Source organism: Ciconia boyciana, chromosome 7, assembly GCF_034638445.1.
Source record: "Ciconia boyciana chromosome 7, ASM3463844v1, whole genome shotgun sequence".
In the NCBI taxonomy this organism is placed as follows: Eukaryota; Metazoa; Chordata; class Aves; order Ciconiiformes; family Ciconiidae; genus Ciconia; species Ciconia boyciana.
Window position 1 is genome coordinate 12741723 of NC_132940.1, and position 26446 is coordinate 12768168.

Sequence of the window (26446 nt, forward strand, 5' to 3'; positions counted from 1 at the left end):
CAAATACTCAGCTGGTGGGAGGCCAGCATAATTCAAAGAGCCCAAGCAAAGGGCAGAGAAACAGCAGAGAGGCCCAGCCTGCTGCTGGGGAGGTGAAAGCACAGCTAAAGGAGTCTCGAGTGCTGTGTTACACAGCACGGCCCTTGCAGGGAAACTCCTCCCTGGGCAAAAGGAAAGGTCTGGCTGGTGAGAGCAGGAGCATCTATAGAGCACACTTCGCTTTCTCCATTGCCATCAACAATGACGTAGGATTTTAATTAAAAGTATGTATTACAAAGCATTAATAAGGCTCATGACAGATTAACAACTACGTGCATTAACAGCTATGTTTTGAGGTCTGTCAGTGTGCCAAGTCTTAATGGGGAGCTATTAACAATGGGGAGTGTACCTAGACCCCCAGCGACCGTTTCCTAGTCCAGTGCCATTTAATAGTTTTTAAAATCAATTGTCTAGACGACAAGATGAAGGCTTACATTTGTGGCTGATAAAATACTGAACAGGCTGCTTGCTGCTACAGCATGAGCTGAATGGCCTGATAAAATGATCACAACCCACAGCACAGAAATGGCCTGCAAAGGCAGGTTCTTGGGAATGGAGAGGACAGGCTGTACCGCAGGGTGGAGGATCTCCCAGAAAGTGTGTGTGTGGGGTGGGTTGATGGAATTAAGGAAAAAAAGCTGAAAAAGAGAGCTGTCCCCACACACAACTGCTGCTATGAGCCCACATTGCAGCGCCTTGGCTCCGAGAGTTGTGAGGCAGAGGAGCACAGAGGGGATTTCCGAGAGACGCACAGCACAGTGCTTGTGCCGCTACAGCTCTGGCAAAGCCAACTCATTGTCCGGTCCAGCTCTCCAAACTTCAAAATGGACACAGAAATCCTGAGGAGCGGCAACACCACCACGAAACAAAGAGCTAAGGTTTGGAAATGCAGCAAATAAGGCTGTGCAAGATGTGAGGAGTGTGGGCTACTCCACTGCCCCAGAAGAAGTTCTCCTTGCTGACGGGGGAACAGAACACTGTTATGGGCAGCGTGTCAGCCCGGCAGTGGGGAGTGCAGGGTCCAAAGGTGAGGAGCTGAAGATGGAAAAACTCAAGCTTGAAATGACGGACATTTCTTTGCAGCACGGTCGCTGAAGGCTGCAGGGGTGGCCATCCTCACCACGCAGCAGCTTGCAAATAAGATTAGACGGTCTCAACTTTTAATTTAGTTTTTTGGTATCTGGCTCAGGCATGAAGAAGGCCTGCCGCATGGTTGTACTTGCTGTTTCACCCTGATCTGTACACATCCTCAGGTTCACCCCTCCTGATCTTGTCCAAACAGCTCCAGCAGCAAAGGGGAGGCCAGGACTGATTCCCGCATGCCAGAGAAGGCAGTGGGGAGGGTGCGGAGGGGGGCTCAGCCTGAGGACAGTCTTCTTCACCTGCTCTTCCAGCTCATGCACATGTTTTTCTAAAACCAGGCATGACAGCCTGACTGGCTCCACAGCATTACACTGCTCTCAAGCACAGGCAGGCTGCCTGCCTGCAGCAGTGCCCGTTGCCAGCCCTTTACCCAGGGAATGCCACGTTTCCAGCCTGGAGCTTTGGTACTTAATTCATTGCACTGGAGCCACCAAGCCCTTGCGCACCTTCAGCTGGTCTGTTGTGGTGATGGAGCCACATGGCCACGGGCTCCCCTTTTCAGCCTTTTCAACCTGAACCCCATCTTATCTCCACTGCTCCTCGATGCCTGGTGAACTGAAGCCTCTGAACCCAAGTGATGCACCAGCGATCTTCACGCAATGGAGCAACCAGCTCTGTTGCTCATACTGGTCTCTCCCACCTGTGCCCAAGCGAGTTGGTGCCAAAACCCACAGCATAAGCACAGTAGCCCACAGCTCTGCTGGTTCAGTCCCCACTTTGGATTACAAACCTCCCCCATTTGCGTCGCTCTGATCGCTTCCCCATCTGCCCCGAGGAAATGGCTACGAGCCAGTGTCGGTCCCAGGTGAGCAGCGCTCCCGTGGCAGATGAGTTGTGCCTTGTTTGAAACTTCATTATGTCACTTGTCATGCTTTCAGACATGAATCATGGCCATGTGCCCCTTTTTTTTTGCCAGGCTGGGGAGAACTGATAGCATGGGTACAAGCGCATTTCTTTGGGATGAGTCGTTTCACATCACCTTTGCTGGCCCCATTTCTTGCATGATTTGTGATAAAAAGCATAGATTTTGCAACATGGCCTGTGTAGGTTGTACTGTGGGATGGTGGGCCACGCTGCCGTGGTAAGCAGCTCCCAGGGCATGTCTTGCCTGCAGATCCGCAGGCTGCACCCCCTGTGTGGGTGAGTGCCCCTTCTCAAAACCTCTGCGATGCACTGAGTGACATCAAAACCTCCCAGGGTGCATGGCCACGTCCCCAGAGTGAAGACGCTCTTTGCAGCATCCCACCACCTGCTCACGCAAGACAGGGGCAAGCACGATGCTCAGGAAAGGGACCAAGGAGATGGGAAGTAGCAAGAGCAGGGGGCCGAGGAGAGGCAGTGGGAGGAAAGGGAAAGTGCCAGACAACTCGATGACTTTGCACAAATCCTGCCAGTCCCCAGGAAGGTGGTGGGAGGAGGTGCTGGAGCTGCCAGTGCAGGTGCTTCACCTGTGGGAACGACAGCGGCTGCCTGGCACAGGGCACTGGGCTGGCAGGGGCCCAGCTGAGGCAGCCCCCCTGTGTCCCAGTGCCTGCCCCACTCCTGGGTGCTGAGGCTTATCTTCTCCCTCTTGGGAAAGGGAAGGAAGAAGAGAAGCCACCCGGCACAAGGTGGGCCGCAGGGCAGAACAGGGCCACCGTCGGGGGTGTAGGGGCTGGGCGCGCAGGTTTGCACCGCACCGACCCCTGCGCGGCAGGATGTGGCTGAGGTTTCATGCTCTGCTGCCGGGCACAAGCACGCTGCGTTTTGGAGATTCAGCATTTGCGGCAACCTGTGTATTCTTGCAGCCGCTTTGCGTAACAAGGAGTTAGCGCAACCAGGGGGAAGTGCCTCTGGGTGCTGTGTTTGCCAGCAGGATGTGGGCTAACAGCAGCCACGAGGAGGCAGCTGCCAGCCACAGGCAGGGCACGCAGACAGAGGGGGTGCTGCTGCAGCACAGCAAACCTCTCCAGGTACATCACCAGCATTCACGCAATCCCACAGTGGTAGTTACGAGCGAGAGAACAGGACTAGGGGGACACTGGATCCTCTTGTAGTGAGAGGGGTCCTAAACAGCACGTGTGTAGAGCTGCCAGCCATGGAGGACTCTGCCCGCGTCCCAGCAGCCCTGGGGGAACAGCCAGGCCAGCAGATCCCTCATTTCCCACACACCACAGCTCAGAGGCAGCTGCAGCCCACCCAACCCAGCCACAAGAAGGCAGGGACAGAGCTCAGCCTCTCCAGCAAAGCTTCCCCACCCTGCTCCCCCTAGGAATCAACTCCCTGTGCCACAGCAGAGGGAGTATGAACTTTCTGCAGCCATCACCTGAACCACCGCTATGCTGGGGGAGGCTAGCGGCTCCACAGGGCCAGGCAGAGGCGGCTGCTCAGGGCTGGAGCTTCCCAGGGCTCAGCACCAGTCAAGGGAGGTTTGCACCTGCAGTAGGACTGGTCCTTCCAGCACAGGGACAGGGGAAGCTAACCACAGTGAGTGGTCAGTACCAATGACATCCTCTCTGACAGACCAGTTCCTGGTGGATGGAGTAGATTAGCACCGCTGATTTGTGCGACCACCCAGACAGGTCCTGTGTTCAGAGCCCAGCACCTACAACCCATCTGGGTTGGCGTGAGCCCCCGCGTGAAGCTGGGCAGAACAGCCTGTCCCAGCCCAGCTCCCCTCCGACCCAGCCATAGACCCTGGCACTGCTGGGAGCGTTGGGATCTCCCCCTCTCCGCCAGCACCCAGGACACAGCCATGGCTTGGCACTGTCACCGCCCAGCAGCGATGTGTCACTGCATGTGCCTAGAGCATCAGGCACCCGCTTCATGCCAGGCATGCCCAGCAGTGCTGGGGGACCAGCTGCAGACAAGCCTGGCCAAGGGGGACAGCCTCCTGCCCCAGACCTCCTGTCCTCCAGCATCTCACACCGGAGTCACCTCCGACTCACCACTCTTTCCTCTCCACCAGCTGCATCCCCACCCAGGGCTCTGCCCAACAGGGGAGGTTTTGATCCCTCCATAATACTTTCCTGAGCCTCGGGCCCCGCAGAAAAAAAGTAAAGCTCCTCAGCTGAAGGGGCTCCCCATTTCTGTGACAGCAAGTGACCACATGCAAGCGTGTCGCTGCCCACGCCTCAGTCGCACAGCATCGTCTGCTCAGATACCTCCCTCCTTTTCCTTCACAAGCCGGGACACACCCTCAAGCTCAAGAACCAGTGAGATCTGGGGAATTCATTAACCTGCTCTCTCAAGAGCAGTGAAGCTGTGCGAGTCCAGAGGGAGGATAGAGGTATCCTGCACCAGCAGCTGCTCCCAGCAAGCCCACAGCCACAGCACACGGGCAGTGCTGCCTTTCTGGAGCGGGCATGGTTGTGGCTCCAGCACCCGGCACACTGCAGCCCCGAGCAGCCTTGCTGGAGACCCACGCTCCTCCCATCACGCCAGGCGGCTGTGCCTGGGAGAGGCATCTTGTGGCCCGGATGTGGAGCAAGCCTGTCATCTCTCCCTCATCGTCACAGCCAGGCCTAAAAATATCCTGAGAGTGGGCTGATGGTGGCTGCGCTACAGTCTCCGTTACGCAGATGGAAAAGGCTAGTCCCTGCCAGAGCGCCCAGGGTAGCGCCAGCTCCTCTGCCCTGCACCAGCACAGGGTATCGGGATCCCGTGCTGTGCCTCGGTAATCCCCGTAGCGGAGGCGTGCCAGGGACAGTGCTTGGCACAAAGCATCCTGGCCAGGCGCAGCATCGCAGCTGGGGCTGGCCCAACCAGGGGAGACAGGCAGCTCCACAGGGATCATCCGTCCTGGGTGCACAAGACCGAGCAGGGCAGGGAAGAGGGGAACAGGGAGTTTCACAGCCCGCTGGCATGAACCCCTAACAATGATGAAATGGGGTGCTGCCCAGACACCCTGTGACAAATCGAAAGTGCACCCAGTCAGCCAAACCGACAGCACCGTGGGTGCAAGTGCAGCAGGACAGGGAGCTGGAGGACAAGTTGGCAGCACAGCAGGACAGGAAGCTGGAAGATGACAAGTCGGCGGAGCAGCAGCAGCAGGAAGGCAGGCTCAGCCCCCAGCCCATGGGAAAAGCCAGAGAAGCAGAAGAGAATGGCTGAGTTTGCAGCCCGTGTGGGAAGAGGGGTGGCCTTGCGCCCTGCAACACACAGGCAAAGGGCAAAGCTGTCAGCTCCTCCCCTCCCCTCCCTGTACATCCTAAATCTGCAGGGCCTGACAGCAAGCAGGGCTGCCGACGCCGAGCCTCAGGCCATCCTCCACCTGGTAAACCCAACTGAGCGGGAAAAGGAGCAGAGACGCTGCTGGAGGAGCCAGGAGGGACGCGCCAGCTCTTGTAGGAATGGTTTACAGGATAAGAGCACAAATGCAGCCCCAAGCAGAGACTCTGGCTCTGACAGACTCAGTGCCTTGCTCTGGAGATGGTAGCGGGTCAGGGCAGGAAGGAGGGCTGCTTTGGGAAGGCAAGCACAGCCCCATCAGAGCTGCCCGACCCATGGGGGCAGGTTCACCAACCCATCCCCAGGCTGGCCCTCTACCACCCCAGCATTTCCAGGAGAGCTGCCACCTGGAAGGAGCCCATGCTCGGGGCAGGGCACACCGTGGCAGGGTAAACGCCAGCCCTGTGCGCTGCCTTTGCAGCGGGCAAGAGGCTTCTTCAGGGTCCAGCCCTACACATGGACTAGGAGCCCAGGATCACACAGGGGCTGGCAAGCTCCCACCTGAGCTGTCCTTGCACTCCAATCCCATCAGCAGCCGTGTTATCCCTCTGTAGCTGTCTCCTCTCTCTCGCTCCAGAGCTGGTCAGCAAAATACCTGTCCACCTTCCTCCCAAACCAACAGCACACAGGGCACAAGATCTTACCACCCAGCCCAGCATCCCACAGCCCCCTCGAGTGCATGAGCCGCTACTCACTTGCCTTCAGGATGCACTTCACAGGTTTTCAGCCGCTAGACCTGAAGCACCCTCTGCATTCACCGCTGCTGTGCATGACTGTGCTGGGGTGCATGGAACACATCAGCACCCATGTGGGCCCTCCACCAGCTCACGAGCAGCTGCAGGGACTGTGGAACCAGAGGGCTCAGGGCAGCCCTGCCTTCTGCTGCAGCATCCCTCCTGCCAGCACGCAGACACATCTCCAGCAAGCTCCTCTAGCCTCCAGGATACCAGCCCAAGGGCCCACTGCAGCCAATGCCACCATCACCACTGCTGGCCAGGCGCTGGGAGACCCATGCATGCAACCAGCCCAGCCCACGGGCAGTGTGACTGCTCCCTGCCCTAAGCCACAAGCCCTGCTCCCTCCATCCGGATATCCCCTGGTGCTGTGCTGTCTGAGAGGAACCGCCTGCTGCTCCAGCCTGCAGCCAACCCACGCTGATTTCATCCCAGCCCGGCTGGTGTCCCCAGGATGTCACAAGCATCCTAACCCCAAACCTAAAGTGCCACCCACTCACCCCCACCCCGTGCTGTGCTTCCGTCACAGCCCAGGCCAGCAGGACAAGCCCCCAGCACAGCCAAACCTCTCCTGGGCTGGTGACCCCGGGCCAAGGCCATGCTGCCAGGCAGCATCTCCCAGAGGGACACACTCCAGGCACAGACCTGTCTCACCGCTCCCCGCACTGGGATCCTTGGCAGCTCCCAGAGCCCTGCACAAAGCCGTCCCCAGGGAGCAGAGCCCTGAGCAATCTCACCTGCTTCTTCTAGGGCTGTGGGACAGGTTGTGCTGGGAGAGGGGCGAGACCAAAACACCTCTGAGGCACCGGGCAGGGCCCAGCTGTAGCCAGGCATCCATTTGCTGGGAAGGGGAAAGTCTCCCCCAGCAGGTACCAGGCACCTCCCCCAAAAGGCTGCACAAGGGCTCTTCTGTCCAGCAGCTCCTGGAAGAAGGATTGAGGTGCCCCAGCTTGCCTGGAGAAGGGGTGGGGATCAGCTGTGGGAGGTGAGGACAGCCCAGCCCCCAGGGATTGCCCCCACAGCCTGGCCCTGCACCTCTTGCTGGGAACCATCCGTGCAGCCCCAGCTCAGCCAGTGCAGGACTGGAGGCTGCCTGTTTGCAGAGTCTGCACAGCTGGGCAAGGGACTGATCCAGGTCCCCCAGGGCTGCCCTCACAAATCGATGGAGGCTGGGGGACACAGGCAGGCAGGAGGGACCCTGGGCAGCTGTCTCAGGCAGCATGGTCCAGGGCAGCACTGCAGGAGCCGGGCTCCTGGGGAAAGACCCCCCAGCACGCTGGTGCCAAAGCAATGCCCCACACACAGGCAAGAGCCTGGCCCAGAAAAGGCAGTGGGGCAGGAAAGACCTCACTACACTGGGACCCCTGAAGTACAGCTTGTCTGGAGAAGTCCTGGGCTCAGCTGGAGAAGGCGAGGAGCGAGAAGCCCTTCCTTGAGCTGGCCCATCAGGTGCTGACGTGCCTGGCTCCCAGCCCGGCAGCTCGGAGCCGTGCAGCTCCCATGAACGCCGTCTTTCTTCTCCCTGCCGCACAGCCCTTGGCAGCCCCTCAACCACTCCGGCTGGGGAGGGAGTGGAGCCAAGGTCTGTTTTTCTGTCCCTTTCCCCTTGCCAGGCTCTGCACAGTGCTGAGGGCCCAAGTTGGGGCCTCCCCACTGGGGACAGTGCTGCAGATCCCACAGGGATCCAAGAGGAGCCTTCACCTTCAATCAGTGAGAAAGAGCAGGGCTGGCCCCAGCCCCACGGCAAGGATGGCCGAGGGTCCAAGTAGGACACCCCATATTACATCCCCACATGCAAGGGAGAAAGGCAGAATAAGAGCATTAACTCCCCTGCCAGTCCCCATGGACACCAGCTGTTAAATGGTGTTTGGAAACATCTATCCAGCTGGAAATGGGAAAGCCAGAGAGGACTCGGGACAGACCCTTCTCTGGCTGCTAACACAACTGCTCCCTTCATCCTGCCCTGGCTCTGCTGGGCCTGGACAAGCAAAAGCTGCGTCCCTGCTGCAGAGCCAAGCAGCCTGGGCAGCTATCCACCACAGGCAACCGCAGCTCCAACCAGACGGGCTGCTAAGCTCTCCGGTGTAGTTGCTCCTCATTGCCAATTTCCTTATTCTTAGCAGAATGGTCCTGTATCTCCAGGAGCAGCAGCAGCAGCACACCAGCACCACGCACCACTCCTGTTTTCCACAGAACTGGCTGCAAGTTAATAGCTCCTCTGCACATGCAGCCTGAAGCCAGTCAGCACCCACCACCCACACTAAAGGCACCCATGTCCTTGCATCCAGGATACTGAGCCTTTTTAATTGCTTGTGGCTATGAGTAATGAAGTTTGAGTTAACACCTGTTGCGAGGACAGGCACGAAAATTAACCCAAAAGGTGCAGAGATACTGTATTCAAGAGAAGCAGCAGTACTTGAGGAAATGAGAGTCCAAGCATATTAACTAACATCAACTCACATTCACAACCATCTGATTCCCACGTCTGAAGCTTCTCTGGAGGTCCATGGGTACAACACACCCTCTGCCTCCCTAAATTCAGCAAGACTGTGGACTTGATTCATTATACTTCTTGAAGTAGTTTGCTTTGGTCTTTAACATACTTGTATGCAATGTATCACAGTGCAGTCACAGGTACTGCTTGGACATGAGACTGGCTAGTGCAAATTCTTGAGCTGCAAAGACAGGTTTCACCTAACTCTGTACGGAGGACTTCAGCCTGGGTATGAAAACATCCCAGCACACTAGCCACTCACCTCGTCTACAGCCCGTGAGGAGGCAGCTCTTCCTTCAGCCAGCAGTGTGGATAAAGATGAGAGCATCCCAGTTCCTGGGGTGCTGGGTCCTCTCGCAGCATGAGGGGCCCACACTGGGTACGTCAGGCAGCAACTCATGCGGGACTAACTCACCCGGCTAAGGTGGAAGAGCCCAGACAGCAGGCCTGTTTCACTTCTCTCTTGCATTGTGTACTGAAGGTGTTCATAGCCCACTAGAACCATTCATAAAAGTGAGAACTTTCCTTAAACGCAGAATTACAGGCCAAGGACACCTCTTTTCAGGCTCTCCTACCTTCACTCAGTTTTGCCTAGAAATTAACACACTTACTATACCACTTTAATCTTTTTCCAGTGCCATCCCACACATTTCCCTTGTTCGCTGTCAGAACAGTTTTGACTTCAGCATTGTCACATTACTCATGCTGCAGCAAGCAGGCTGTGGCAATGTTTCTGCATGGATCTGCCACAGGTTCCTCAAAAGATAGCAATCAGGTGAATGTTTCCCATTCCTCTGTAGACCATTCTGGTGAGGTCAAAGGAAACTACTGATACACACCCTGAGCTACGCTCATTACTGGAACCAAGCAACACACTCACCCTACCTGATGTGTTGCACTCTTCACTCATCCGAGGGAGAAATCTAAAGCTGCTGAACAGCTCTAACAGCAATGCAAAGAAATTAAGAATGATTAAGAGGAAAAAGGCTTACTTTGACTTTTAGCAACCCCATGTTGTTCATGTTGAACCTAAAATACTACACACTTTACGCTAACCTAAGTGCATACACTTAAAGGTTCTGTGCAATGTCTACAAATTTGTCCGGGAAAAGGAGACGTTAACATTTTCCCAAACTACAAAAGCTGGCTCCAGGAATACCTGGCACATTAGGCTCCGAAGATACAGGCTGAAATAATACTACAATGAATAAGCAATTTACTCAAGGTCACTCGGTGTATCAGTAACAAAAATCCCTGAGCTAAGGCAGAAGAATCTCCTCTCCCTGACTGCCAGTTCAGCAAGTCTTAACCAGTAGTGTGAAATTCAAGAGTCAACACCGAAGTAAAGAACAGAGCTGTTTGCACCCAGGTAAGATTTTCTGATGACTCCTCTTCTGGCACTGCCACTCTCAGCTACAGAGGGAACCTAAGGCAACTCAGCTCTTACTGCAGATATCTCAGGTCTGTACTTCAACAAGGAGGGACAACTCTGCGGCTCTGTCCCTGTTCTAGCTGAACAGCCATGCTGGACTGAGTCCTTAAATAACAGAACTCCGCTTAGCATCTCTGAAAGACACCCAAGAACTCACTGGATAAGCATTAAGGAGGTAAGTATTAGAAAGGAATAATGCTAATAGAAAAATCAGAAGCATGATGAGAATTTCCAAGTTACATTGCTTTAGTTCTTAAATTAATCTACAGATTGTCCATTTTGAAATTAGATTTATTACTTGATCAAATTGAAAACAACATACAGGCTACCAGAGTCTTGATTTCATCCCATGTTTGCATTAAAAAAACAAGCACAACTGCAGACATGTCAGACAACAGGAGCCCAGTTAGAGAATGGAAGAACAGAGATGCATTGGAAGCCTTGGGATATGTGGCTATGCTCCTCAAACAGTGCAGAATCAATTCAACCCAGCTCAAAACACCGGGAAGAGAAAGAAGGAGCAAGGAGAATAGGTCCTATTACTGCCAGTACTGTCTCTGGTCATCTGAGGGGTCTGCTGATGGAGAAAGAGGTCTCCTAGAAGTCCAGCCGCAGGCAGAAACACTACTGCAATCAGGTGCTTTACAAAGACTACAGTCACCTTTTTAAACCTTATAAAAAGTAATGACTGGCTTGCCAAGCTCATCCTGAATTAAGGGCAAGCCACTATTTGTTTATACTAAAAATGCTTTTTATGGGTTCAACCTGAACCAGTCACAGATGGAAGCTTCATGAAAAGTGAAGTGAGGAGGTCTACTGCCTGCAGCATCACATGCAATGGACCTAACGAAGGGCCATCAGAGCTCCTGTGGGGCATATTGAGCATGATTTCCTGCTGAACACATTCAAGAAGCACCTGCCTAGCTAATACTCTGGCAGCACCTTGCCCTCACTGGAATGATGCTGTAACAGGGATAAATACACTTCCAAAAACAAACCACTGGAGAAAATTATTATCAGTCAAGATCAAAGTACAGGTAACGGAAAGCATATGTACCTTTGAGACAGCTGCTCTGTAACGAGCTTTTATTGCTACCTGTTATATACTTCAAGCCATAAAACCAATTGTTTTTGCAAAGTCAATAATATAGACCCCTCAAACATCAGGGTCACCAATTTTAAGTTCACGGAGAGAAGCCAAAACGCAGTTCGATCACTGCAGTAGGTACAGTATGCTCACATTTGAATGATGCAGCACAAGAACTGACGGGAAAATTGGGAAGGCCCTTTGTCTCAGAGTGCAGGATGGCAGCGGTTTCCAACACAGTGCAGCCAACTGACAAGAGCAAATCTGGAGCCCGCAGAAAACACAGCATAACAAAGCTCCTCTTCCAGAACAAATACTAGGCATAGGAGCTCTTGAAAGTCACTCAATACTGTTAGAGGTGGGTGGCAAAACCTGCTGCAGTTGAACAACAGCACTCCAAACAAATCCAGCTGTTTCATACTAGGTCATAATTTTAGGATGAAGCTGTTGAGCCAGGTGTTTGCAGCACAGGTAGCATGTGGCACCTAAAAGGTGCATTTAAGTTATATGGCAGTTTGGGAAGAAAGCCTGAACACAGGCACCTTTTCTCTGGAAGAAGAACGGCAGATGATACGAAGAGTATGTTTTTCATACAGGTAGTGTTCAGCCTACAAGAAGTTAATACCACATCTTAAGATATGCTGACACAACAGAGGCAAGTTTGTTAAGGCCCTGACAGCTCTTCTCCACGTTTGCTCACAGCACATCACTTCAGAGAGGCTTACGTACAAGCTAAGACATCAAAGTGCAATTTCGTTCCCATTGCCTAGACCAGAGCAACTGCAGCTACTAGACTCCAGTCTTAACAGATCCTAGTTTTATCAAGCCAACTACCCCATTCATCAGAAAGCGATTTAATACCCTGAGACCAGGAGTTTTGGACATGGGAAAAAGAAAAAACCCACAAAGGAAAGCCACTATCTCCTTTCTGAATATGTTTAAGCCTTCCAATACTGATGAATGAGGTATTCCAACACAAAAATGGGACAGAATACCTCTATGCAAAACAGCGGTTGTGCAAATCTTTGCCACTCATATTAGCCTCCTGACCCTATAAAAATGTAGGGATAAGTAAGATTTTCTTTATAAAAGTTGTAGTTTATTTCTTTTCTGATCAAGAGTTGTATCACTACACAATACTACATTTTATTGCTAATCACAAATCGATGCACCGGGGTTTCAGAAGAGTTTGGTTTATAGCGTTCCTATGTAACAAAAGGAAAAAAGTTACAAATCCAGACTTTGCAGACACATTGCCATGTCCCTATAGAAGCAGGGATGCATTAGGTCTGTTTCACTAGAAAAATTTTCCTCTTGAACTGTTTCTGGAGAACACGTAACCATAATTTTCTCCAGCAGGAAAAGTCACCCCATCATTCCATGCAAAAAGAAGGTGGCCAATCTGCTCCACAGCCTAAAATCCCTTCCCTACAGAATGGGAAAGGAACATGTATTTACACGGCTCCTACTGTGCTGTGTTAATGCTTAAATTACTAGGAGCAAGTTGGCACATCTTCTGGATACACCTACTACCCAGCTTAACTCAGCTTCCTATTGCTGGGGTAGCAAGTTCTCTCCAACACAACTGAGATGTGCCCTACCAATACTCTATAAAAATGCTGCGGTAACCTTTGCCAGACAGCAATGCAGCAGCACTCCTGCTTCAGAAGAGCATTGCACAGCCTTTTAGTAATACATACAGTTCAGTGCATGCTTTATCTGTCTCAGACCCAGTATTAGCTGTTGTAAGCAAAAGCTTGCGGCCACACGACAGACAGTGCTGCCACAGAAGAGGTACTGCACTGCTTGAGACACCGCTGCCGTGTCATCCCCAATACTGTGACGTTTGGATTTCAAGAAGGGAGAGTTAGGACTCTGTCCCTTTGGTCATTATTGCCTTAGAGGGGGTGGGGAGAAACTCAAAAGAAACTCTTTGGGAGCTGAACGTCTTATTGGGAGCTGAATGCCTATTCTTGTTAGAAGGCTGCACTGCGCAGGGCTCCAGACAGATTTCATTGATTCCGAGGCACATACTATTTTACAGTTAAACTTATGATTAAGTAAGTCAAAACAAGTATCAGAACAAAAATATTAAATGGAGGGTTAAATAATTTGTCCTATAGGATTCAATTTCACATTTCACCTGTTCACACAAGCACCTCCTGTCTGCTTGGATCTGAACAGCCTTCAGCTCAACCCTCAGAAAGGAGGTGCTGAGAAACAAGAGACTGAAGCTGCTTGCGACAAAAAGATGGATATAAATATAAAAAGAGGTTCAATTTCAAGCACCAGTAATACTGCCTGCTCAAGCCCAGGTGTAGTCACCAGGGAGACTCCCAAAATCAGGAACATTATTCAATTAAAACAATAGACCGTACTATTCTGCAGCTGCCAAGATTCCTGGCTACAACTCCCAAAAGAGTTTGCCACCTGTCAAAATTGTCTCTAAAAAAAAAGCAGGACTGCTCGACAAGATGAAAGCAACACCCCCAAGCTGGCTTATTCAGTAAGGACCCAACTTCAGACCAAGAGTCTGCAGGCATCAGCTTCAGCAAATGGGATCTGTTTCACTATCCAACAGCTGCCTTTCAGCTACTGCAGAGCATCAGCTTTTTAGCTTCCTTAAAAAACAAAACAAAAAAACCCTGGATTTGAAGCATCCAAATATGGCCTGTTGTACTGGAGCGTTTAAATCCTTGGGGGAGGTGGGCATCTTCCTCCTCTGCCACAGGCAGCACTTACTCCATGATGGCCCGGTACAACGCAGGTTCAATGTAATCTTCACGGTAGCGCGAATTGATCACTCTTTGTCTCTTCCTCTCTTGTCTGACCTCCTTCTCTGCGAAGATCTCCGTGAAGCGCATATCTGAAGCTATTGACTAAGAGAAAAAACAGAATTAGTCACTAGAACACAGATCAAATCCCTGCCTCCACATCCTCCTACTGCATGTAAGACAGAACCAAGTCAGGACACTTGGGAACCTTCAGCCTTCTTCAAAAACTGACCAAACACAAGAAGAAAAATATTTAAGAAACCGCATTTAAAAGTCTGTGGATAAGTTTAAGTGAACTGTAATCAGAGATCTAAAGAATCACAGCTTTCAAATTCAACCGAGTAGCTAATTTAAGTTCACAATCAGTTTCTTAAAAGAATAAACACATTCACCTGTTCCAACTTTCAAGCAGTCTAGTGCATTTTGTGCCTTATGGAGCAGGCACATTTAAACACCTGGTCACAGGATTCAGCTATGATACGTTCTTTCTTAAACCTCTAACATCCTGTGTGCCTGCCAACAGGTTCTGCATTAGGGTGTGCATGATCATGCTGTAAAGCAAGATACGCTAGCATGCTGTCCATAGTTACATTTTTTATAGCAGGAAGCATAAAGCAACAGAACAGGGACCCAAAGGCACTGTGGGATCTCCATCCTTGGAGACAATCAAAACTTGACTGGAGAGCACCCTGAGCCACCCTGTCTGACTTCAAAGTTACCCCTGCTTGGAACAGGTGTCTGGAGCAGAGACCTGCAGAGGTCCTTTCCCACCTGAATTATTTTAAAATTTAAAAAAATGGCCAGCTCTCTTGATGCCACCCTACTAAAAGCTTTTCAGAACAAAGGGTAAGTGAAGGAACTTGGCCATTCTTTGCAATGGGAATAGACAATTAAACTTGCAAATACAGGCATGAAAGTGTATTAACGTGCTGTCCTGAACAGTGACTCTATGCTATAAACTCCCATCTCTGCAGAGGGAGAATTAAAGTCTCTCCAGAGCGAGACAGAACTTTGCTTTTGTAGCCTGATCAACTACCAAGCTTTGCAACGATTGAGGAGAGCATCAGATTGTAATTGCTGCTCAATCTTTTTGCACTCAGCTTGCTGTTCAAGGACAAATTAAGTTAAATGAGCTTCTTTAGTAGAAGTTTGCATCCTGTTTACCTACCAGCCTTGACTTCACTCTCTTAGGCAGCTCCTCTTCAAGAGTATACACATCATCCCTTTTCACCATCAGCTGTGACCCATCTTCAAATTCCACCTAGAAGAAAAACAGAAGTTGTTCTGCCAGAAGTCTTAAAAGTTAGAACTGTCCCACAGCTACCCAGAACTTGCCTTCCCCTCTCCACAGAGGTCTCTTATGAAATAATCTTCTACCACTTTAATTTTATAAGATACATATGCAGGTTTGCACACTGCAACAGACTTTAACCAAAACCTCACCAATCCCATGACAGTAAAAGTAGCCCAGCAAGTTTTGGGATATTCTTGTAACACCTGACAAGACAGTCTGGCTGGTCACTTTAATACAGCCTGAACATTCATCCTTTTGGAAGTGTGCAAGACATGATGCACTCTCACTAAACAGAGAAAAGCAATACCAAACTTATTTTAAGTAGTTTAAGCTACAGGAACAGAGTCTGCTGAAGAATTGCAGACAGCAGTTTTTCAGAAGCTGACACTTTCAATTAGGTAGCCAGATATAAGTAGAGCTGCAAGCAATCACTTTGCTCTTAACTCCAGCAACTGTTACCAGCACCTGGAATTGCTGACAACACTGAGTAACTTCCCCTGAAGTTAGTTTAGGCATGACTCTCCTATAGCTCTGCTGGCTTTAAGAACAGCCCTGTTAACATGATCAGCTTGTTATGAATGATGAATTTTCAGACAACAATTCTGTACCTGGTACATCTGGATGGCATGTGATGCGACAAACTTGGCTCCATAAACTTGTCCATCTGTCCATCTCACCTGCACAACTTCCCCTTCAGCAGGGGGACCTAACTGAAGACAGTCTCGACTCTACAGCATAAAGGAGGAAGGTGGGAGAGAAAAGATGGGTAAGCAGCTTCCTTATGTGAAGATTCATCAAACCACTGGGCATACCCTCCCAGTCACATCGCACACCACCCCAGCAATTACTCCATTTTAGGGATGGAGAACTAGGCTGAGACACATCCATCCATGTCATCTGTATTTAAACCCCAACAGTGGGCCCAACTTCAAAGTACTTCATGCAGGAATGGTATGCAAGTATCAGCAAGTTTTCCTTCAGACCTACCACTGCTAAGCAACCAAAGATTAGCTGCACTCCCTGATACACCTGTTCCTATGTGCCCTCAGTTAAGTCAGTCTCATGTAACACCCCTAAGGCCATCTTGCAGCACATCTCGGCCACAACATGACCTAGGGTTAGAACAATTACCAAATCCCCTGGTGTGTTCACTCTGCAGCAGCAAGAATTGACTCGCATCATGTGCCCTCTGCCGGAGCCTGACTCCCACTGCATAACATACCACAATGTCCTCTGGATACAGGTTATCACTGAAGGAACCATCATCGAAGTTGACCTCGTAGAAAGTCTCCTTTGCAAGGCTGACCACTTCACATTGATAGAAGCGACCATTCTTGTGCTTGCTGATGACTATCTGTCCAGGTGACAGATCCTGGAGTGCAGCCTTAGCTCGCTGAGAAGAAAAATCACTTTTTACACAACGATTCCATAAAGTATGTGTTGAGGACCACAGCTTCGGTGCTGGCAGACAAGGAAGCAAATGAGGCGAGTAACTCTACTCAAGACACCATCAGCAGCATTTTTAGAAAAGTTCTGCCTCTGGCATTTCAAATGCTTAAAGCCTAATCTGTTAGATGTAGCTGTCATTAATTTACTTAGTAAATTAAGCTCTCATTCTTCAGAGCAATGCAAGGCCATTACAGTAAATACTGTCTAATAGACTGTTGTGATGGCTAAAAGGGCTACATGGGAACTTTATAAACTAATAAATCACTTAAACATGACATTCTATGACCACTCATGCAGCCTGCTGAGTCCCAGCACTAACTCCTGCATATTAAATATCACAGCATAAAACCCACTATTATTCCTCATTACAACAGCCACAGGAGGGATGTAATGTATCTCGGTCCTTCTGGGCTGCAAACCAAAATACAATAAAGGACCTGACTAAGATCACTCAGAGCAGCAGCAAGGTTGAGATCAGAATCCAAGACCAACACTGTTAGATTATACTGAACATTCTCAAAGAGCCAAACTTTTTAGTCCCTCCAAGGTACTGCAGTTCAAATCCTGGGAGTCACACACCTACTCACCTCTGCCTGAGATGGAATCTTATGTCTGAAGCAGGTAATGAAGACAACAAATGGCCAGTCATCAGGCTGCATCATGACTCCTGCTGCTTGGGCACAGCTGACATGAAAGGATGTGGGACACCGACCATGTGAGCACTGTACACAGCAACCTGCAATTCTCTTTCTTCTTTTCTTGCAGAAGATACATTTCTGTGGACAGGAAGCTAGAGGTTATTGGTTGGCACTAGCTTTTACCCCACACAAAGGGCTAGCTGGTCTAAGTGTCTGATACTGTGCCATTTACTCTCTGTGACAACACTGCTACTTTGATTAAAAAGAAGCAGAAGGCTACCGGTTCTCATTTATGACAAGGCAATAATTCATACATTTAAAGCAACGCCATAGATGAAAAATGTACATTAAATATCCACCGGCTCAACATGCACAAAGCATGTGACCCAAGGATGCTAGCAACAGGAGACCTTGGATTAAATCAGTCCACAATGCTCCAAAGTCAACAGGGCCTTTCAGCACTTAGTTATTAAGTTGCACAGGGAAGACCAACAAGATTAGAATAACGGGCAAAGACCAGAGACAAAAAACCAAAACAAACCACAGAAGTAACAGTTAAAATTCTGTCACTACTACCAGTGACCGAATTACTCTAGGGTCAGGCCTGATGGGCTGTTGTAGGAAAAGAATGTTATCTGTAATGCATTAGCATTTGCAAAGCAGTTAAATAATTTTCCCCTCAATGCTGAGCTGTTAGAAGAGTAAGTACAGCTGCTTTCTTGCTGAAGACATTCACTCACTCATTATACTAAAGCCTTGCATATCCTGAAGCATCTCAGTGCTCAACAGCAGTTAATAAAGCAAGTCAAATACTAGGGATTAGAAAAATAACAAAACAATTATCACCATTACACCACTGTATAAATGTCATTTGCTACATACAGAAAATTGTGCCCCCCCTTGCTCACTCCTCATCTGAATAAGCATATACTAGAACAGGTATAGAACAGGTACAGAACAAGCTATCAAAAAATGGCAACAGGGACAATTGCCATTTCCCATACAAAGAACAGAGCAGATTAAATTCTTCAGTCTGAGGAGATGGAGATGACTTGGGGTTGGAGGGATAAGCAGAGTCTCCCAGATTCTGAATGGACTGGAGACACACTTTGAAACCTCACCAGTGAAGCACAGGTGATCCTTACCAGTCTGAAACGTTGCAGGGGGATTTTGCCAACATCTACAGGACTCCGCTCTGCAATATTCACAAATTTTGCCTCCAGTACAGCTACAGCACACATCACATGAACCCACCTGTCAGGACAGAAGAGGGGAAAAAGAAATTAATATGCATTAGGCCGACAGAGGACACTGTGGAGTTTAAGTAAATACAGTTCTGTTGACGTTTGACATATAAACCATGATAAATAGCCTCTGAGAACTAAAAGTGTAATCTTCCTTCCTGCTGCTAGTAACAGGGCACATGTGGGGCAAAACCAAGACTTCTTCATACTTCCAATCTACTACAAACAGGCTTAACAGGAGAGCAATTTATTGTGGCTTGTGCTGGTTGCATACCTGCATTACAAAAGCCCACCTCATAGGTTTATTCCTTCACAAACCTGTCCCATAGCAACTGCTCAGTCACTACTGAATTACTTTTGAGACCGTGACCAAGAGGTTGAGGCTCCATATGACATCCACAAAAGTTTTGGAGGCCAAGTTTCAGTAACTCCATGGTACTACAAGTCTGTCCCACTGCTATTTTGCATCAAATAACTTCAGACAATCCACCACACCAAAGGACACAGCACAGGCAGTTGTATGCAGTACACTTGCTGCAGAGGTACTTGGAATTTCAGTATGTTGTGCTCCTTAAAGCTATGGTTGTCCTTTGTCTCTGCTGCCACCACACATTACATGGAGAAATCAAAATCCTCTGTGAGAAGGTACTAAGAGATGTTATCTCATCAGGAATCTTATTTTTGTGGTATGTTATACCTCTGCACACTACACCTCTGCACTATAAAATGCAAAGCAACTAAGAGCTGCTGTCAACAGAATGAGAGTGAGGCCTTACCTGAAGAGATGATGACTGCTGCATGTGAACACAATGAACACACTTTACCATAGCCTCCTCAGTAACACAGTGTGAAGGGTGGTGTTGGTCACACCAAATGCAGACATTGGCTTTACTAGTGTAGTGGGATAACACTACCCTACCCTCGGCTACTTAGGAATTGAGCTTCTCCTTTAAGACCAAAAAAGCTGGAACACTCACTTGTCATCATTGGCTCTCTGCAGTGCTCCTCCTCGTAATGAACACAAACAGCAGTCCTGGCACAAGGAAGAAAGCATTAAGTGAAAGAGTGAAGTCCAGAGCAGTACACTTGTTTCAGAACTTCCTCCTCAAAATGCAGTCCAGAGGAAGAAAATGGTTTCACTGTCAGAAGAGAGCTAACTACCGTGAACAGATCAGCCCTTCAGCTCTCAAAGGCTGCTGCCCTTAGGGCAACAAATACAGACTCCAAGTCTGTTGAAGGCAAGCAGACCTACCACTGAAGACTTGTTCAACTTGTTTGTTATGGGTTCCTTTTACAACCCCAATACCCTATATCCTTAGAGGATGTGTAAAAGGATCTGGAACAAACACAAGCAAATACAATTCAAAAGGTTGACCTGTTCTTCTGACCTAGAGACTGTATAGCTTTTTGATGGAATCCCATTCTTCTTGCCTTCTTCACATGTGCACACCTCTGGAACAAACATGAGCAAATACAATTCAAAATGTTGACCCATTCTGCTGATGTAGAGCCTATATAGCTTTTTGAGGGAATCCCATTCTTCTTGCCTTCTTCACATGTGCACACCTGCCTAGTTATTAACAGAAGTTACTTTCTGATTTAGAAATAGTAGCTACCATAAATTAAGACAGACAATGGAGCTATTCTCACCTTCATGCAGAACATCTTCCCTATGACTCAAGTGAACTCAGCAGCTTTGCACTAGTTAAAAGGATTATATCGTTATGGCTTAAAAAGTGCCAAAATACAACAGACTGGCTCCTGAACATTCTCTAAATTGCGTTCTTTTCACGGGAGGGAAGAAAAAAAACCAACATAACACTACGGAAATGAACTTTGAAGCAAGTTCGCAGATGTACCAGACTCCATCTGTGAGAATCTTTACCTCTTCTAAGGCGTTTTCTGTACACCTGGAGCACATCCAGTCTTCGGTGGCCTTGTCAGGGGATACACCGTAACAACCTAGAACAGACAGATCTGACTTAAGAGCTTACCTAAACTCAGACCCATTCCCCTAGGGCCCAGAAGTAAAGCAGGAATTAAAATCAACGAGCCTAAGGATGATGCTGTACATTTCAAGTTATCCATGCAGCCAACTCCATATTTCAACAGCCAGCACTCAAGTATGTACCATTCAGATAAGGGCTGAACTTGGCCTATTGGTACATTAAACAGACTGGTAGAGGCTTGCTATGATGTACAGACTTACTACAGAGAACACCAGAGTTTAGTCTATATGCACTCACTTGCATGAACACAGACATGGCAGTTCTTGCAGGTGATGAGTACGCTGGTTCCATCTTCCTCTAAGTAGGGGGTTGAGAGATTGAGGTCAGTGCTGCAGCCAGTTGTAGTAAAGCACATTTCAGGAATCAGGGGTTTGGTTCGGATCTTCCCATCCACAGCGGCTGGAGTTACTCCAGAGTTTTGACTGTTGCCTCCACACTCTGCCTGTAAGGGATGGACAGGAAATTTAAGTTTTACAAGTAAAACTGTTTCACATCATCTTAACTCACCCATTATTCTATACATAAATCCCGTTTAAAGAAAGAATGAAGGTGCTGAAAGATTAAAGAGTTAGTAGGTTAGGTGAAAATATAGTTAGTTTGTAAAATCCTCAGCTACTGCAGCTTCAGAATGAAATTATTTTCTACCCAAATGGCTAAACATAAAGTCTGAACTGCATCCTTCTACTGAGCAACATGATTCACGAACTGCATGTCTTCTGACAGAAGAGATGGAATTGGGCAACACCTCTGCTGCATCCCCCCACCCCCTAATACAGAGGATCATAACACTGCTATCCAACATTGTACATTTATCTTGCCTCAATATGGGAGGATTATGATCACACAAATAGATACCTACTGCAACCCCCATTATTTTTTCCTAGTGTAGTTCTGAACAAGTCTAAAGGACAACATTGAATTGAACAACTAATTTGCTCCTGGGAAATAAGCAGACTGAAAATGCAGTTTCCCAGTTAAAGCTCAGGAGACTTTCAGGCTAATCTTTTGTAATTTATTCATCTAAACCAATGGCAAACCAAACAGCAATTACATGTAAAGTTTACAGAGATATGCTTCCCTTCAAGTTACCCTTCTTAACAGCTAAATAGTAATGAATCTTTCTCTTTGAGGAAATGTTTCAAACCATCTTTTGTACCTCACAGGCCACCACAAAAGTAGCCTGTGTAATCTTTTAAAAATATTATTAGCAGAAATTGCAGTAGCAGAATGAAGCTTCACTGTCCCTCCTACAGTGCCTCAAAAGGTAGGAAAAAAAAGTCCAGGTAAGGATCACAGTTGGAAGGGAACTGACATGCTTTCAACGTCTTGTTTATTCAGATTCTGCAAAACTTCCTGATTTACACTGAGCATTGCATGTCAAGCAAAAGGCTAAATGACCGAGGGAAATCTATAACAAAGTTGAAGAAAATGTGACTTTTTTTTCCAAGCAGCTAGATACTCTTCTTCTTCACAAAGGAAAAGTGACTATTTGTCTGGCATTTTGTGCCAAATTTTTATTTATTTGAATGGGTAACTGAAGTGAGTTCCCAGACTTGCTATAGACTTTCTGAAGTTGGAACAAAGACCCTAACAACAGCTCAAATCTTGGAAGAGTTTCTGCTTCACTTCCTGGTGTAGACAGACATTTGAAAACCTGCAGCTAGAGTTTTCTGCTTAATAGCATTTAGAACTCAAAAAAGAAGCTAACAGAACTTAAACTGTCCTCAAATTGTTAACTGTATACACTGATAGCACCAGCGAAGTCCATGTACTATGCAGCTTCTATGCAGAATTTCCAGTCCTAACAAGAACCTACTCTCAGACAGAAACAGCAAGATCGAACAGAAACTATGGTCTATGGTTTTCATGGAAGTTAGGAACTATATGCAATATAAACCCTCAACAAAAATTTGAGGTCTTTATTTCCAAAACTGTGGTGAACATGTTTCTAGTGCCACCATAATCATACAGGGATCTCAACTGAATCAAATACGCTTAACGTATGGGAAGGGACAAACGATCTCTAAGTTGCAGGTGGAACATGCAATCAGACAACTATTCAAGCTACCTTAAAATTACTTAGCTTAGGCACAGCAAAAAATTCAGTGTGGGACTTCTGCCTAATCATTTAGTCAACATGACAAAGGGGTTCTGCAACCCATCCCAAGCTATGCATTGCTACAGCCACACTTTGTTAAAGCACATTTTCACATGCCATAGCTACTGTCAATATGGATACACTCCAAGAAGAGACAGCCTTCTATCTAGGGCATCCACAAACACAACCCTAAATCCTTTTAAGTAAAAGGTTTTCTTCCTTGCCAGTTCCCCAAAGACCATGTGCTATGAGTGGACTTAAAGTGTTTTTTAATAAAAGAGTGTATAAGTGAAGGTGTCAGTCTGGAAAATAAAAATGGGATTTAGAGTCAGCTCTAGCAACATTCAAGCTCCATTCTGTGGTTCGAGCAAAAGCCACAGAACGCAAAAGCTTCTGCTGAACAGCTGAGCAAACCCCGGGGAACCCACAGGCAGTCCACCACAGGTGTGGTGAGGTTCACCCAATTGTGCTCTCCTGGAACAATTCCTTGGGAAGACTGCAACACTGATACAGCTGTTGTTAATTGGCAATATGCAAAATGACATTTTTAAAACTATGCATCATAACGGCAACCTATTCAGTTATCTCTATGATAACAGTAACAGACTTGGTCTACATACCTGATACGTCTGGAAGAGCATACAAACAGCACAGTAAGGAGACTGCTGAGCCATGGTCCGATTGTATTCTTTTTCAGCCTCAAAATTTGGTGGCCGATTCTGCCACAGCTGGCTAAGTGGCTTGGCCCATGCTTCTGTCTCCTCAGCCTCTTCTTCAGGAGTTAGTTGCTCTGATGCCTCTGCGATAAGAGATCATTAACTCAGTGATTATGTGTCCTTTTGCAGATACCCGTCTCAAATGAAACTAAATAAGGCAAGAAGTTATGAATGGAGATGACAGAAAGACTGCCAGAAATCAAATTTACAGAAGAGTGATGGGAGCCAGCAACTCAGTCTCCTCTTTAAGAGGCTTCTACTAATCAAGCAACCGTGCAGACACAGGATAGGCTTATTGGGTGAGAACTGCACCAGCTCCCAATTACGTCAAGACTGTCAGCCAAATAATCTGTTGTTGTTTTTGTTTTTTTTCAAGTCATGAATATTTACATCAATTACTGGAATGCTCTAAGGCAGATGAGGCAACAGTCTCTGGTGCTGGTTTAATTTTCCTTTCAGAGTTGTGACTATCCAGAGAATGGAACAGGAAAGAAAACACCATTCGAGAGAAAAGTTTAATGATGCAAGCACAAAAAAAATGAGACAAGCACCTTGTCTAGGATGCAGAGGTGTCACTTGCTGACTCCTGTTTATCGCTAGTTACTTAATGTAATACCCCACACTGACTATAGAAACCAAGACCTACTCTACAGTTTCCTAAAGAGCACAAGGCTTGCTTACCATCATCACTAATGCAGTCTTTAACCAAGAGTGGGTGATGGCGTGGGAGCTTGCTCAATGGCTGGCGACGTCCCTTGGACTTCTTACTCTCCTTCATTGATCTTATGTACTCCTTTGCTACCTGGACAAGGAGAAGCAATTCAGCAGTCAATTAGCACATGTCCTTTTGACATTATTTTTAAAGGAATTTATTTTGAACTTAAAGAAACCTCCACAAAATGCACATACGCTTCCATGATTTTATTTCTAACAAACTAACTTCAGCTCTAAACTAGCTAAGTTTTTTTAAAGAACTGCTTGCAGCACTTTTGCTAGGGAAAACCAGACAGAGCTGTACTAGCTCTGCTGAGCCATTGAGTAGAGAGTTTTCACAGGTCCCAGCGTAGCTTTTCATGCAAGTCTGTTTATATAAGAATTGTGTAAAAGACAGAAAAAAAGACAGACAAGTTGAATGGTTCAACTGAGAAGAGCCACGATAAGAAGTCTCATGCATTCTGGAGAAATCCTGTTTGTATGTCAACTTAAAAATTCAAAATTTAAAAATAAAAAAAAATTACAGAGTTCATTGGCATCTTGAACTAACAGGCTTATTTTAAATGAAGGAAACTTTCACCCTCTCTGCTTATTACGTGCATTGATGTCTTTCCAGACAGACTGGAAGAAGGAGATTACAACAATAGTTATTTCCTCTTCCCTTAGCCTTATGTAAAAACAAGTGATACATTGACAAAATTACTACTAACCTGACAAGCAAGGCAATAAAGGCAATGATTTTTAACAGCCCAGGAAGTCTCTCAATAGATAAGACCCCCCCCCCCTTTTTTTTTTTAACCTGTTATTCCTCTAAGAGCAGGAGCAAATCTTAAATTAAATGCATCTTATGTCTTTTTAAATCTCTTCTTTTCATAAAGAAGCCAGAAGAGAACATAACAATTGTTATCTCTGATCTCCTACACAGAGTTGGATACAAGACTTCCAAGAAACAGAAATGCTTTTATTCAAATGGAAATTAGCATTCCCTTTACCATCTGATGGAAAATTTGTTTCGAAATATACCATACTAGGGAAAACGATCTACACCCATTCAAAATGTCACCTTTTTCCTGTATGGAACATGCAATGGAGACATCAGTATCAGCAACAGAATTTCGTTAGTTTAAAATATCCATAAGAACTCTTTCTCAGTTTCAGCTTAATTATCAACAATTTGCCCATTTGCTATTCCATTTCTGTAATTCCTAAATTTTGAAGATATAATCATTATCGGCCTCCCACTCTCTAAACATAGATTTAAAGAGGGAAGCAAAATAATTTGAAAAGACACCACCAGGTAAGATTTTAACTATTACAGCCTTCTCTTGGGCTAATAAAACATTCATTGACAGTTCTTAAACACTCAGATTTACATTCTCCCAACCAATAATTTTTGTTTCATAATTTCTTTTTTTAAAAGGGACACACATGTACAGATGTATGCGATTTTAAATGGGAAAAAAACCTCAAACATATTAATGTGCTCATAATAAAGGCTGGATTGAACTAGATTCATTTTAGGTACAAATAAGTGTCTATTACTATAGAAGGACCTGAATTAGCCTGTAACACTACTGTGTCAAAACCACCAAGCTACCCTTTCCCTTAAAGCACTTTAATAATTTAGAGAAGTTCTCAAAACAAGGGATCTCCTTGTTTTCTAGAAGAGGTAAGAGTATAAGACTTTCATCTTAATTCTTGTTTGTTTAGCAAAACCCATAGGTATTAAAAAAATCCATTACCAACTAAGCAACCTGCTATGCGAACACCAATGGAATGAAAACATAATCTGCACAGATAGGACGTTTTGTCACCGCAAATCTGTGAGCACCTAATACAGCCCTTAAGCTTTCAGTACTCCTGCCATTCATACCTCTGCCAGTTCTTGCTCATTCACACTGGTGGTGGCACTGGCTTTCTTTCCTGAAGTCTGTTCATTGTCAGATCCGCTGGCATCCCCTCTAGCATAGCTATGGACTGTAAGCACCCCAGCTGGCCCGGGAAGAGTTTGTTTTGCCAACAGATCAGTCGATTCAGAGTCAGAAGAACCAGAATACGCAGGCGAGCTGGGCTGAACGCTGGAAGTTGCACTCTGCTTCGAAGTTGTCAAAACTGAAGCAGAATTTGAAGCATGTGAAATGGAGAGATCCAATGCAGCTGCTTCTTGCTCTTCCTCTTCTTCCTCCTCAAGCTTCACCGTTTTCAGTTCTTCAAATTTGGCAGAGTCCACACAATCTAGAAGAAAAAATATACTGAGTTTTTCTAAAGTCTGGGCAGCAGAGAGAACATTTGTGCAACCATTTGCACAAAGCCAAACAGGAAAGTAAACTACTACATGCAGAAAAAAGTGACATTAAAGTCATGTAAAGAGT

General features: G+C 47.2%; 1 protein-coding gene across 5 annotated transcripts in view; it reads right to left on the reverse strand.

The window, feature by feature from the left end:
- The window catches only part of KDM4A (lysine demethylase 4A), a 43287-nt gene that overhangs the window by 6921 nt on the left and 9920 nt on the right, over positions 1-26446 (reverse strand). For 4 of the 5 annotated variants that reach the window (XM_072868654.1, XM_072868656.1, XM_072868653.1 and 1 more), the window contains 12 exons: positions 25948-26309; positions 24042-24162; positions 23265-23443; positions 20784-20988; positions 20423-20499; positions 19515-19570; positions 18439-18547; positions 17243-17431; positions 16429-16599; positions 15815-15934; positions 15081-15173; positions 13881-14017 (listed from right to left, as the gene is read on the reverse strand). In XM_072868654.1, the coding sequence (XP_072724755.1) occupies positions 13881-14017; positions 15081-15173; positions 15815-15934; positions 16429-16599; positions 17243-17431; positions 18439-18547; positions 19515-19570; positions 20423-20499; positions 20784-20988; positions 23265-23443; positions 24042-24162; positions 25948-26309 (1819 nt within the window). Of the gene's footprint in view, positions 1-10330; positions 13760-13880; positions 14018-15080; positions 15174-15814; positions 15935-16428; positions 16600-17242; positions 17432-18438; positions 18548-19514; positions 19571-20422; positions 20500-20783; positions 20989-23264; positions 23444-24041; positions 24163-25947; positions 26310-26446 lie in introns of those variants that run through there. The other variant, XM_072868655.1, reaches the window with a different exon arrangement.